At 41.5% G+C, this 14950-nt stretch overlaps 1 protein-coding gene across 3 annotated transcripts in view; it reads right to left on the bottom strand.

Moving 5' to 3' along the window:
* The window catches only part of USP47 (ubiquitin specific peptidase 47), a 94132-nt gene that overhangs the window by 35651 nt on the left and 43531 nt on the right, over positions 1–14950 (bottom strand). For all 3 annotated transcript variants that reach the window (XM_089667303.1, XM_089667305.1, XM_089667304.1), the window contains exons 13-18: positions 13088–13164; positions 12928–12983; positions 9237–9349; positions 9044–9148; positions 4698–4905; positions 2025–2140 (exon numbers count right to left, since the gene is read on the bottom strand). In XM_089667303.1, the coding sequence (XP_089523429.1) occupies positions 2025–2140; positions 4698–4905; positions 9044–9148; positions 9237–9349; positions 12928–12983; positions 13088–13164 (675 nt within the window). The remainder of the gene's footprint in view (positions 1–2024; positions 2141–4697; positions 4906–9043; positions 9149–9236; positions 9350–12927; positions 12984–13087; positions 13165–14950) is intronic.

Raw genomic sequence — 14950 nt, 5'->3', positions numbered from 1 at the left:
CAGACAGTGCTTCTTGAAACCAGTAAACCCAAAACAGGTGTGTGTTTTTTAAGGGCAGGACAGCTGTCAGCAACACATCCAATATCATCACACTGATTGGAGTCAAGGTTGGCTCACTCCTGGCTCCAATTAGCTCTGGGAGAAGTCATTAAGCTAGGGCCTCACATACTTTTTCCTCCCTGCACTGTGAATGTTTACATGTTATGTGCAATTAAACCATGGCAACATCTAATGTTTGTGTAGTATTATGTTCAGCAGACTGTGTTCTTCTATTGTTGTGACTTAGATGACGTTCACAGCACATTTTATGCCCAATTCATGCAAAACTCCACGTAATCCCAAGGGGTTCACATACTTTTTCTTGCAACTGTACATACATATATATACGTATATATATATATATATATATATATATATATATATATATATATACACACACACACACACACACACACACACACACACACACACACACACACATATATATACACACACACACATATATATATATATACATACATACACATACATATACATACATACACACACACACATATCTATCTATATATCTAATCTTATCTATCTATGCACACATGTGATTTTGCATTTCCAGGTAGGGAGTGCGCAAGCAGCACGATCCCTACCTGAGCTGCCACTCACGGCCGTGGATGTCAGTCACCGTTTCCCGCCCGATGATTACTGACAATCACCGACGGGGAGGAAGACAGTTGTTTACAAACAGTCTTCCTCCCTGTCAGCTTGGGCACACTGCTGTGCACAGCCATCCCGATCAGTGTGCTTACAGTGAAGCACCCACCCCAAGTAAAACACTCCCTACTCACCCTTTCATCGCTCTTCACATTAACCCCTTCCTGCCCAGTGTCATTAGTACAGTGTCAGTGCTGTTTTTTTATGTGGGATAATGCACTATATTGAGTTTTCTTTTTTGTTTTTGAGGTTTACACGGATTAAAAGAAATGTCTCCATAAAATGAAAGTGGATTAAATTTTGGGAGCGCGTGTATTATTTTCAGGATTATCACAGACGCAGAGAGACTTTACTTTGACGTTTTGTTATTTAGCACTGATCACTGTATTGGTGTCACTGAGGATGTCAGTGACACCAAGTCAGTTCCCCCCCCAGTGTCAAAATGCCCACCGCAGTCCCACCATAAGTCGCTGATCGGCGCCATTACTAGTAGGAAAGAAAAAAAAAAATCCCAGTATCTATACCGCCATTTGTAAACACTAGAACGTTCATGTAAACCAATTAATTTACATGTACTGGGATTTTTTTTTTTTTTTTAAGTTAAAACATGGAGCAGAATACATTTTGTCCTAAATTTCTGGCGAAATTTTATTGTTTAAATTTTTCTACTGGACATATTTAATAGCAAAAAGTCCAAAACATAGTTTTTTTCTCAAAATTGGCAGTCTTTTTTTGCTTATAGCGTAAAAATTGAAAAACCGCACAGGTGATCAAATACCACCAAAAGAAAGCTCAACTTGTGGGGAAAAAGGATGTAAATTTCATCCGGGTGAAGCGTTGCATGACCGCGCAATTGTCAGTTAAAATAATGCAGCGCCGTAATGCAAAAAATGGCCTGGTCAGGAAGGAGGGGGAAATCCTCTGGAGGGCGAGTGGTTAACCCCTTGGCGCCGGCGCCTCCTGGCCCTTTAAGGGTTTCAGAAGCCGAGAGGCGGAGCGGGGTTTTAGGGTCATGTGACCGCCGTGATTCGCTGTCACGGCGGTCACATGATCGGGAAAGGTCCCAATCGAAAGAGGAGATCGGGACCTTTCCGTGAGTACCGGACACGTGTGCTGGGAGCGCGCAGGGCGCGTGCTCTCAGCACGGTTTTAATTGCACACAAATGTGCGGCCGCTCGGCATCTAGGCCCAGACTGCAGAGGCCGCACATTTGTGTGTGGCCAGCGTGAAGAGGTTAAAGAATCCAAAGTCACACACAGTACTGGAATAAAGACACAAAACATTGAAAGCTAAAGAATTACTCCACCAATCCTGACCTTGGAGATGAGCTGCTTGAACTCCTGGATTGTCTGGCTTAGATACGCGCGAACGCTGACTGGTGGGACGACCGCCTCTGCCTTCAGATCCACCACGTACACCTTCACCATCACCTCTGTACAGTCACAAGAAACATTTCACGTAACCAGCACAAGTGACAATGCAAATGACTAAACACTTCCTCAAAGCTCAATTACAACCAAGAGAAAAAAAAAAAAACACATAAAAATGAATAGCCCATAAAACTAAATTGTAATTCCAGTCATGACTTAACACGAAACCTATTCCCACCCCCATTCTAAAGCTATTCTACTGAACCTTGTAAAGAAAAGATTGCTATACTTACCTATGCAGCAAGTACATCTTGTAGTAAAGGTTCATGTGGATCAGCTTGGTCCAAAGTATGTAAACATGGAGATCAGCTTTAACACAGAGATCCATGCCTGGGAATGTTAATCTACAGACTGCAGATGATTGCTACCTTTAAAGTGTTACTAAACCCACAACAGTAACATCAGTCTGTATATGCAGTAAAGCATGCTTGTTATATTCACTGTGGGACACTGGAAGGAGGAAGTAAGGAGGAAAGGGTTAATCCTCTGCAATGTGTAAAAACGCTGTTTGATCCTGACTTCTCTGATCCTCCCCTTCTTCCAGTGTCCTACTGTTATCTCCTGATAAGACACGTCACATGAAGTCACTCTGCACATGCTCAAAGGTTTTTGTTTTTTTTCCTGGGGGAGTGCATGTGATCAGCACAGGGCCAATCAGCACTTTCCAGACAGAGGTCAGGGGTTCTGCATTCTCCTAGAGCAAAATGAAACCTCCTCCTACAAGCTTTAACCAGTGCTCAGTATATAGCAGTCACAAGACTGCTACATACTACTGATAAGAAAAGGTATTTAACAGTTTATATTTACTAAAATAATTGCATTTCCATGTTCTGTGGGAGACCAGATATAGCGAATACAAAGTTCAGGGAAAGCAGATATAGTGAATGCAGGGTCCGGGGAAAGCAGATATAGCAGATATGCACTATAGCCGCTCTCCCCGGACCCCGCATTCACTATATCTGCTCCCCCCGGACCCCGCATTCACTATATCTGCTCCCCCCGGACCCTGCATTCACTATATCCGCTCTCCCCAGACCCTGTATTCCTATATCCGCTCTCCCCAGAACCTGCATTCCCTATATCCGCTCTCCCCAGACCCCGCATTCACTATATCCGCTCTCCCCGGACCCTGCATTCCTATATCCGCACTCCCTGGACCCTGCATTCACTATATCTGCTCCCCCCGGACAGTGCATTCCTATATCCGCTCTCCCCGGACCCTGCATTCACTATATCCGCTCTCCCCAGACCCCGCATTCACTATATCCGCTCTCCCCGGACCCCGCATTCCTATATCCGCACTCCCCGGACCCTGCATTCACTATATCTGCTCCCCCCGGACAGTGCATTCACTATATCCGCTCTCCCCGGACCCCGCATTCACTATATCTGCTCTCCCCGGACCCCGCATTCACTATATCTGCTCTCCCCGGACCCCGCATTCACTATATCCGCTCTCCCCGGACCCTGCATTCACTATATCCGCTCTCCCCGGACCCCGCATTCACTATATCCGCTCTCCCCGGACCCTGCATTCACTATATCCGCTCCCCCCGGACCCTGCATTCACTATATCCGCTCTCCCCGGACCCTGCATTCACTAGATCCGCTCCCCCCGGACCCTGCATTCACTATATCCGCTCTCCCCGGACCCCGCATTCACTGTACCTGGTCTCCCCGGACCCTGCATTCACTATATCCGCTCTCCCCGGACCCTGCATTCACTATATCCGCTCTCCCCGGACCCTGCATTCACTATATCTGGTCTCCCCGAACCCTGCATTCACTATATCCGCTCTCCCCGGACCCCGCATTCCCTATATCCGCTCTCCCCGGACCCCGCATTCCCTATATCCGCTCTCCCCGGACCCCGCATTCACTATATCTGGCCTCCCACAGTACACAGAACATGGAAATGCAATTATTTTACTAAATATAAACTGCTAAATACCTTTTATTATCAGCAGTATAAAGCATGCTTCTGACTTCTATCAGTCTCCAGTTGAGCACTGGTTAATCTTGTAGGAGGAGTTTTCATTCTACCCTGACTGTCCTATGAGGCTGCATAACTCCAGATCCTCTGTCTCTACAGTGCTCATCACATGCACCCTCCCAAGAAAAAAAACAAAAACTCTCTAGCAATACAAACAAAACTGAGATTCTGCAGAGTGACTCCTTGTGCTCTGTACTGTCAGCAGATGGACTGGGGACAGCAGAAGATGGGGAGGATCAGAGACAGGATCAAACAGCCTTTTTACACAATGCGTAGGATTAACCCCTTAGGTTCCACAGTGAGTATAACAAGCACGCTGCACTGCATCTACAGACTGATTGTACTGTTGTGGGTTTAGTAACACACTAATAACTATGTAGTAGTTTTGTACACATACGGTGAATATGATGCCCAGACTATATAAAAGTTAAGGACCGTGCGTGTGTCCCGAGCCTAAACAGGCAGGCCTGACAAGGTTTCACTACCAGAACGAGAATATATTTTGGTGAAGCTGGATTCTGGCCATGGTGCAGCCCTAAGTGGAGTACGTCAGTCTGGTTACTTACCGCCCGGTTTGTAGGACTGGAAAACCTGGTCTGGCCGCTTAGTTTCCAGTAACAGATCAAACATGTAGGAGGACTTGACCCCACCTAGCAGCAATCCCATTGGCCGATCCTCTTCGTCTTCATACGATCGCTCCAAGTAGTCGTGAAATTCATCATATTTTACTAACCGACAGCAATCCAGAGGGACAACCCCTTCCAAATCCATGATCTGGAATAAAATCAAATCAGTAACCAATGATGTACACTGCAGCCCCGTCCCAGCTTTATAGATCTCAGATTAGCCCCCCACCCCCCCCAGCCCAGATCTTCTCCAGGCCAGAGCTTTGCTCTCCCTGGCCAATCAAAGTTCCTGACTCTTGAAGATCTCCACTGCATGCTTGACTGGCTTGCAGCTGGGAAGTAAAAGCACCCCCCCCCCCCCCAGCTTGGCCATCAGGGCTGACATTCGTTGCACTGCAATAGCCTGTGCAAAGATCCTCTTTTCCCGTCTTCTGCCTTTGCCTCCCTAAGAACGAAAATCCACAAATAATGTCCTCTGCTACGGTGAGGCAATATTTGCAATCTCTCTCCCCGACTTCTGGGTGCAGAGCCTTCAGCCATCTTGACTGGCCAATGGGGAAGACAGAAAAACCCAAAATAAGTGCTCAGTGTCACTCAATTTCGCCAAACACACACCGCTATAAGCAGGATATCCAAATCATATAGAACCTACCCTGCCACTTTAGAATCCAAAAAATATTTTAAAAACATAATAATTCACAATGAACAAGTGAAAAAATGGCACAAACACTTCAGTGTCCAAACTAAATAATATGAATATATATATGTCACAAAAGGGGACAAAGAGTTTCCTAAAAACACACAAATTCAGAAACAGCAGAATGTGAATGCTATAAATCAAAAATAAATACATAATTAAATAATATATCCACCATAATAGAGAAAAACATAATATATAATAAAAAAAAAAATTGTAAAAATACATAAATAAATCCAAGTAAAGTCCACATCCTAAAAAAGAAAAGTCCCGTGATAAAAAAAAAAAAAAAAAAAAAATCATACGGTGCTTAAACAATCTTGGATTTATTTTTGGATGTCTTCTTTATTCTTTTTTTGGATGTGTCCACATCCAAAGATTATTGTTTAAGCACCGTATGATTTTTTTTTATCACAGGACTTTTCTTTTGTATTTTCTTATGTATTTTTACAATTTTTTTTATCATATGTCAAGTTTTTCACTATAATGGTGGATACATTATTTATTTTTTATTTATATCATTCACATTATACGGTTTATGAATTTGTGTGTGTTTTGAGGAAAATCTTTGTCCCCCTTTTGTGACAAATATATATTTGTATTATTTAGTTTGGACAATGTGAAGTGTTTTTCCCATTTTTAAACATAATTCACAATGAACAAGTGAAAAAATGGCGCAAACACTTCACAGCGTCTAAACTAAATAATATGAATATATATGTGTCACAAAAGGGGACAAAGATTTTCCTCAAAACACACAAATTCATAAACAGTATAAGGTGAATGATATATTATTTATTTATTATTTTTATTTATATCCACCATAATAGTGAAAAACATGACATATGATAAAAAAATTTGTAAAAATACATAAATAAATTCAAGTAAAGTCCACATCCAAAAAAAGAAAAAAGAAGAAAAAGAAAAGTCCCATGATAAAAAAATCATACGGTGCTTAAACAATCTTGGATGTCTTTCTTTTTTTGGATGTGGACTTTACTTGATAAAAAAAATAGTAAAAATACATAAATAAATCCAAGTAAAGTCCACATCCAAAAAAAGAAAAAGACATCCAAAAATAAATCCAAGATTTTTGTTTAAGCACCGTATGATTTTTTTTTTTTTGTCACGGGACTTTTCTTTTTCTTTTTTGGATGTGGACTTTACTTGAATTTATGTATTTTTAAAAAAATTTTATCAAGTAAAGTCCACATCCAAAAAAAGAAGAAAAAGAAAAGTCCCATGATAAAAAATCATACGGTGCTTAAACAATAATCTTGGATTTATTTTTGGATGTCTTTTTCTTTTTTTGGATGTGGACTTTGATTTATTTATGTATTTTTACTATTTTTTTATCAAGTAAAGTCCACATCCAAAAAAAGAAAAAAAGACATCCAAAAATAAATCCAAGATTATTGTTTAAGCACCGTATGATTTTTTTTTTTTTGTCAGGGGACTTTTCTTTTTCTTCTTTTTTCTTTTTTTGGATGTGGACTTCACTTGATAAAATTTTTTAAAAATACATAAATTCAAGTAAAGTCCACATCCAAAAAAAGAAAAAAGAAAAAGAAAAGTCCCGTGACAGAAAAAAAAAAATCATACGGTGCTTAAACAATAATCTTAGATTTATTTTTGGATGTCTTTTTCTTGTTTTGGATGTGAACTTTACTTGATAAAAAAATAGTAAAAATACATAAATAAATCCAAGTAAAGTCCACATCCAAAAAAAGAAAAAGACATCCAAAAATTAATCCAAGATTATTGTTTAAGCACCGTATGATTTTTTTATCATGGGACTTTTCTTTTTCTTCTTTTTTTGGATGTGGACTTTACTTGAATATATGTATTTTTAAAAAAATTTTATCAAGTAAAGTCCACATCCAAAAAAAGAAGAAAAAGAAAAGTCCCATGATAAAAAATCATACGGTGCTTAAACAATAATCTTGGATTTATTTTTGGATGTCTTTTTCTTTTTTTGGATGTGGACTTTGATTTATTTATGTATTTTTACTATTTTTTTATCAAGTAAAGTCCACATCCAAAAAAAGAAAAAAAGACATCCAAAAATAAATCCAAGATTATTGTTTAAGCACCGTATGATTTTTTTTTTTTTGTCAGGGGACTTTTCTTTTTCTTCTTTTTTCTTTTTTTGGATGTGGACTTCACTTGATAAAATTTTTTAAAAATACATAAATTCAAGTAAAGTCCACATCCAAAAAAAGAAAAAAGAAAAAGAAAAGTCCCGTGACAGAAAAAAAAAAATCATACGGTGCTTAAACAATAATCTTAGATTTATTTTTGGATGTCTTTTTCTTGTTTTGGATGTGAACTTTACTTGATAAAAAAATAGTAAAAATACATAAATAAATCCAAGTAAAGTCCACATCCAAAAAAAGAAAAAGACATCCAAAAATTAATCCAAGATTATTGTTTAAGCACCGTATGATTTTTTTATCATGGGACTTTTCTTTTTCTTCTTTTTTTGGATGTGGACTTTACTTGAATATATGTATTTTTAAAAAAATTTTTATCAAGTAAAGTCCACATCCAAAAAAAGAAGAAAAAGAAAAGTCCCGTGACAAAAAAAAAAAAAAATCATACGGTGCTTAAACAAAAATCTTGGATTTATTTTTGGATGTCTTTTGCTTCTTTTTTCTTTTTTTGGATGTGGACTTTACTTGGATTTATTTAAGTATTTTTACAATTTTTTATCATATGTCATGTTTTTCACTATTATGGTGGATATATTATTTAATTATTTATTTTTTATTTATATCATTCACATTATACTGTTTATGAATTTTTATGTTTTGAGGAAAATCTTTGTCCCCTTTTGTGACATATATTCATATTATTTAGTTAGGACACTGAAGTGTTTGCGCCATTTTTTCACTTATTCAATAGAGAAGATGGGACTTTCAGGGTGCATGGACATGAATACCACACATTAAAAGTTATATAACTTTTATTTTGTAAATAAAAATTATATAACTTTTAATGTGTGGTATTCATGTTCATGCACCCTGAAAGTCCCATCTTCTCTATTGAATATTTGCAATTTTAAGGGATGTGGTGCAATAATCATATCTGGTCACTCGCTCGCCACTTCACTGTTTCCATTTTTTCATGTGTTCATTGAGAATTAAGTTTTAAAAATGGGGAAGACATGTCTATATCTGAACTGAAAGAAATGCTGCGTAGCAAAACAAGAGAAAAAACAAGGAAAAAACAAAAAAAACCATCACAATGAATAAAATGCACATTTTTTTCCTTTGAAGAATAATATGTGTTCCAACAAAATCAACATGAAAATTTTTTTCTTTTGATCTTTAATGAGTGACTTTTATTTTGAGTGACTATAATAATTTTGGAGGACATTATTTATATTTTTCATATTTGGTGTGAAAGTGTTTATATGTGTTTTGGGGATTTTTGTATTACATTAGTGAAGGGGATACCGTATATAATTTTTTGATTTTTACATTTTTTTCCTGCAAAAATATTTAATTTTTCTTCAAAAGGTAAACCCAGTTTTTCAAAATAGAGTTTTATTTCAATACGTTCATCTGCGATCTACATTGTGCAGTACCTTCCTTGCGATCTCCACGGCCTCTTTCATGGTCTTATCCTTGTGTACCTCCAGCTTGTTCTCCATCAGGATCTGTTTGACGGGATGCATGCAGAAGAGCTTCAACTGCAAACACAACAAAGACCATTACGAGGGATGGAGACCACAGACCTGCCATAAAATCTGGGGATAAAGCCAGAGATGGGGGCCGTACTTTACAAGTGTTACGCTCGATCTCTCGCTGGCGTTTCTCCTCTTCTTCCTGCTCCTTCTCTTTCTGCATCAAACGTTTGATGTGCTCCGGAAATTCGCTTACCTCCAGGAATTCTGGAAAGGAACACAAGCAAACATGAGAGATGTCTCATCACGCCTTCAATCTCTCCTTCTGAATCCTGAGTAGACTGACATGTGAGGAGCTCTACAAGGATTCCTTACTAGGGTTGCACAAATACCAAATACTTGCACGAGTACTCGCACAAATGCTACCGATACCTTTGCGGTGTGATTTGAGTCCATACAAAATGAATTGGTGCAAATCACACTGCAAAGAATTGCATGCGATTTGAACAGGAATGCGGTGCGATTCCCATTCGAATCGCATGCGGTTTCTCATCCGAATCGCATGCGGTTTCTCTCGCAGCTCCTGTGTGAACCCAGGCTGGTCATAGTGACTTTGAGCCGGAGTTTACACAGGAGCAGTGAGGCAAACCTCCTTGACTGACAGTTCCAGCAGCAAAGCTCCGGCTCCCTTCAGCGACTGTGAGTTGGGCTCAGGGGTGGACTGACAACTCATGGGGCCCCCGGGCAATAGGGGATCATGGGGCCCCTGTGTCCTTTGCCAACAGCCAAAACAGCCTATGAAAAAGCCAATGAAAGGTACCAGGGGCATCTCATGGGGCAACCTACTGACCCCGGGTCCTCGGGCAGTGCCCGAGTGTTCGAATGGTCAGTTCGCCTCTGATTGGGCTCCTCCTGCCTCTTCCATGGCTTTTTTCTCCTGCATCTCTCCCCAGCCTCAAACGGTTTGAGCCATCTACTGGACCCCCTTCACCCTGCAGTACCAGCTTTCTGGCTCAAAGTACGGGAGGCTGGGGGGGGGGGGGGGGGGGGAAGGTCTCTGAGCCGCTGGAGATGAAGTAAGCAAAGTCGTAGGGGAGGCAGGAGGAGCCCAAGCTACAGTCGCTGATGGAAGCCAGAGCTTTGCTGCTGGAACTGTCATGCAGGTTGGTTACCCGCACTGCCCGTGTCACTTTGACAGCCCGGGTTCACACAGGAGCTATGTGAGAAACCGCATGTGATTCGGACAGGAATCGCACTGCATTCCTGTTCATCCGCATGCAATTCTTTGCAGTGGGGCTTGAGCCCATTCATTTTGTAAGAGCTCAAATCGCACAAAGGCATCTTCAGGAAGCAGATGCCGCTACCACGAGGTGTGTATTACACCAGAAACAAAACCTACACAGCTTCCAACAGTGGTATCGGTTTCCTAGCTCCTGAAAACACACTGGCTTCCAAGCTCCTGAAAACACACTGGTTTCCAAGCTCCTGAAAACACACTGGTTTCCAAGCTCCTGAAAACACACTGGCTTCCTAGCTCCTGAAAACACACTGGCTTCCTAGCTCCTGAAAACACACTGGCTTCCAAGCTCCTGAAAACACACTGGCTTCCTAGCTCCTGAAAACACACTGGCTTCCAAGCTCCTGAAAACACACTGGCTTCCAAGCTCCTGAAAACACACTGGCTTCCAAGCTCCTGAAAACACACTGGCTTCCAAGCTCCTGAAAACACACTGGCTTCCAAGCTCCTGAAAACACACTGGCTTCCAAGCTCCTGAAAACACACTGGCTTCCAAGCTCCTGAAAACACACTGGCTTCCAAGCTCCTGAAAACACACTGGCTTCCAAGCTCCTGAAAACACACTGGCTTCCAAGCTCCTGAAAACACACTGGCTTCCAAGCTCCTGAAAACACACTGGCTTCCAAGCTCCTGAAAACACACTGGCTTCCAAGCTCCTGAAAACACACTGGCTTCCAAGCTCCTGAAAACACACTGGCTTCCTAGCTCCTGAAAACACACTGGCTTCCTAGCTCCTGAAAACACACTGGCTTCCTAGCTCCTGAAAACACACTGGCTTCCAAGCTCCTGAAAACACACTGGCTTCCAAGCTCCTGAAAACACACTGGCTTCCAAGCTCCTGAAAACACACTGGCTTCCTAGCTCCTGAAAACACACTGGCTTCCTAGCTCCTGAAAACACACTGGCTTCCTAGCTCCTGAAAACACACTGGCTTCCAAGCTCCTGAAAACACACTGGCTTCCAAGCTCCTGAAAACAGACTGGCTTCCAAGCTCCTGAAAACACACTGGCTTCCTAGCTCCTGAAAACACACTGGCTTCCTAGCTCCTGAAAACACACTGGCTTCCAAGCTCCTGAAAACACACTGGCTTCCAAGCTCCTGAAAACACACTGGCTTCCAAGCTCCTGAAAACACACTGGCTTCCAAGCTCCTGAAAACACACTGGCTTCCAAGCTCCTGAAAACACACTGGCTTCCAAGCTCCTGAAAACACACTGGCTTCCAAGCTCATGAAAACACACTGGCTTCCAAGCTCCTGAAAACACACTGGCTTCCAAGCTCATGAAAACACACTGGCTTCCAAGCTCCTGAAAACACACTGGCTTCCTAGCTCCTGAAAACACACTGGCTTCCTAGCTCCTGAAAACACACTGGCTTCCTAGCTCCTGAAAACACACTGGCTTCCAAGCTCCTGAAAACACACTGGCTTCCAAGCTCCTGAAAACACACTGGCTTCCAAGCTCCTGAAAACACACTGGCTTCCTAGCTCCTGAAAACACACTGGCTTCCTAGCTCCTGAAAACACACTGGCTTCCAAGCTCCTGAAAACACACTGGCTTCCAAGCTCCTGAAAACAGACTGGCTTCCAAGCTCCTGAAAACAGACTGGCTTCCAAGCTCCTGAAAACACACTGGCTTCCTAGCTCCTGAAAACACACTGGCTTCCAAGCTCCTGAAAACACACTGGCTTCCAAGCTCCTGAAAACACACTGGCTTCCTAGCTCCTGAAAACACACTGGCTTCCTAGCTCCTGAAAACACACTGGCTTCCAAGCTCCTGAAAACACACTGGCTTCCAAGCTCCTGAAAACAGACTGGCTTCCAAGCTCCTGAAAACAGACTGGCTTCCAAGCTCCTGAAAACACACTGGCTTCCTAGCTCCTGAAAACACACTGGCTTCCTAGCTCCTGAAAACACACTGGCTTCCAAGCTCCTGAAAACACACTGGCTTCCAAGCTCCTGAAAACGCAAACCGCACCGGGTGGATTACATTACCTTTATGCATCTTGTAAGCTGCCACTTTTTAATGGTCTTTTCCTATATATTTGGCGCCCTCTGCGGTCTCCTTTATATGTGACACTAATCAGGCAAGAGATGCAGAATTTAACGCCTGTTAAAAGGGTCAGCCCATCCAAGAGTGATGTTTCCCAGCATTCATTTGGGGGGGAAAGAGGCAACAGATCTTTGCTACTTTGATTTGTAATAAAGTCTTTTCCTACTGCACTTAGTTGGCACCCTCTGCCATTTCCTTTATATATTGCAGATATTACTTCAAGTCTCACTGAGGAGCTGCCACAGGTATCTTTGAACCTATTGACTTTTTTTTTTGTATAATCCTACACCCCCACAGCATATCTGTGTGCATGATTATGGTGCAGTTTGGTTGCATCCCTACCTGCATCATTCTTAATAATTCTCTGAGACCAATGTCATGTGTATCTCTATACACCAGAATAATGTGTCTGCTTCTGCTGTCAGCCCAGAGTTCCTGCAGCCGATGCCTAACCCACAAACCACCGACGTAACATACAAGACACTAATCCCCACTTACTTGCATTTTTGGCAGGATTCTTCAGCCGATACATGAGCATGTAAGCATTGGTGGAACTGTGAAAAGAGTAACGGTTATATAGCGGCCATTTCCGACACTATCCCTGTGAAGTATTTTCGAACTCTGTATACATTTAATCAACTGAAAGCATTGTACACACCTGGCGAAGGCACTGGAGTAGTATCCTCTGCTTCCTGTGGACCCTCCATAGGTTTTCTTAATGTCCTCTTGAGTTATCTGTATTACCAAAACACAACCTTTATCATTGCAGCAGAGATAAATGAAAGGTATGACCAAGCCCAATAACAGCAAAACATGGACATCTGATGGGGTATAATGAGGATGTCATTCAAGAGGCATCAGGGCCTCTCAACTACCAATCAGAATCCTTAGCATTACCTCCAAATTTGGCAACAGTAACTGTGGGTAACCTATACCTGAATGAAGAGAAATGTAGTAGAAGACTTTCACTGGAATCTACAGAGAACACAAGGTGCTGTCATTTTATTAGTTCAGACATATCTGAGAAGCTATTTTAAAGCTGGGAAGGCAGGAGGAGCCAGGAAGGGGATCCCAGAAGAGGAGGATCAGGATGCTCTGTGCAAAACCATGCAGGCAAGTATAAGTTTATTATTTAAAAAGGAAAAAAATCAAAGGTTTAAAATCACTTTAACCACTTCCTGTCTGGCCGTTGTATATAAACGGCCAGACGGTGGCAGTGCAGGGTCGGGTGGCCATTTATAAACGACCTCCCCGCCCCTTGCTTTTGCGCGCTTCCCTGGGAGCGCGCAGCACCGCAATCTGGTGCCCGCTGTGTCCTATGGACACAGTGGAACACCGAACGTCGAACGGGACCTCTGTGCGAGGTCCCGATCATGTGATCACTGAGTGGCCAATCAGTGATCACATGCAGAGTAGTAAGCAAGATGCCACTTCTGACATCATTGCTCACTACGTGTGAAATCTGTGAATGATCACAGAGGTCACATGGTACTGGGCTATTCACAACAGCCTTGTACCATGTGACAAGCTGTGACCATTAACAGCTCTCACAGTATTTCTCAATGGCTGCAGGAATGCAGCCAGAGAGAAGGAGAAAGGATTGCTTTTACAGCCTTTATGGGTATAAAAGCAATCAGTGTATAAAGAAAAAAAAAAAAAATCTTCATCACCCCCCCCCCCAGACACTGTACTGCTAGGGTGACAGCATGTAAAAAAAAACAAAAAAAAAAAAACCATAAATAATATTAAAAAAATACAATAAAAATGTAAAAAAGTTTTTTTTTTTTAGAAGTATAGTTTTTGGTTATAAACTAATTTGGTTTTTTTTTTTTTTACTAAAAAGATAACTGAATAAATTTTGGCCAAGATTTATGATGAAATATTACTTATTTGCAAAATTTTATAAGAAAAACACTTTTTCACAATTTTGGGACTTTTTCATTTATATAGCAAAAAAAAAAAAAAAAAAAAAAAAAAAAACTCCCAGTGGCGAAGAAATACCACCAAAATAAAGCTTTATCCGTCTCAAAAAAATGCTAAAAAAATACATATGGGTACAGTGGTGCATGACCGCGCAATTGTCATTCAAACTGTGATAGCGCTGAAAGCTGAAAATTGGCCTGGACAGGAAGGGGGTGAAAGTGTCCGGACTTGAAGTGGTTAATTTTTACTGCCACAAACAAAACAAGATACTCAGCAATTTTTATAAAATGAGGGAGCTTGAAATCCAGAATGTTTTTAGCAAAGTTTATTAATAAACCTCAAAGCCACCACTGAATATTAAAGCAGAGCTAAACTTACCTTTTCTTCAACAGTCCCTTGACAGCTGCTTCTTCTGGGTGCCGGTCTTCATTGGCCGTCACAGGATGCAGTAACTTCTGCGTATGTGCAGGAGTCAGTCATCCTGGCACACAGGGACAGGGCCAGAGATGTAAGCTGAGCTGTGCATGCGCAGCTCGCTTTACATGCTGCAGAAGACCACGAGCAGGCAGGTAAGAATACTGCAGAAGAGACACTGCAC

Source organism: Staurois parvus, unplaced genomic scaffold (assembly GCF_062004578.1).
Source record: "Staurois parvus isolate SC_StPar_1 unplaced genomic scaffold, SC_StPar_1.0 ptg003164l, whole genome shotgun sequence".
Classification (NCBI taxonomy): Eukaryota; Metazoa; Chordata; class Amphibia; order Anura; family Ranidae; genus Staurois; species Staurois parvus.
Note: the sequence above shows the minus strand (reverse complement) of the source record. Positions and strands in the feature narration are given on the sequence as shown.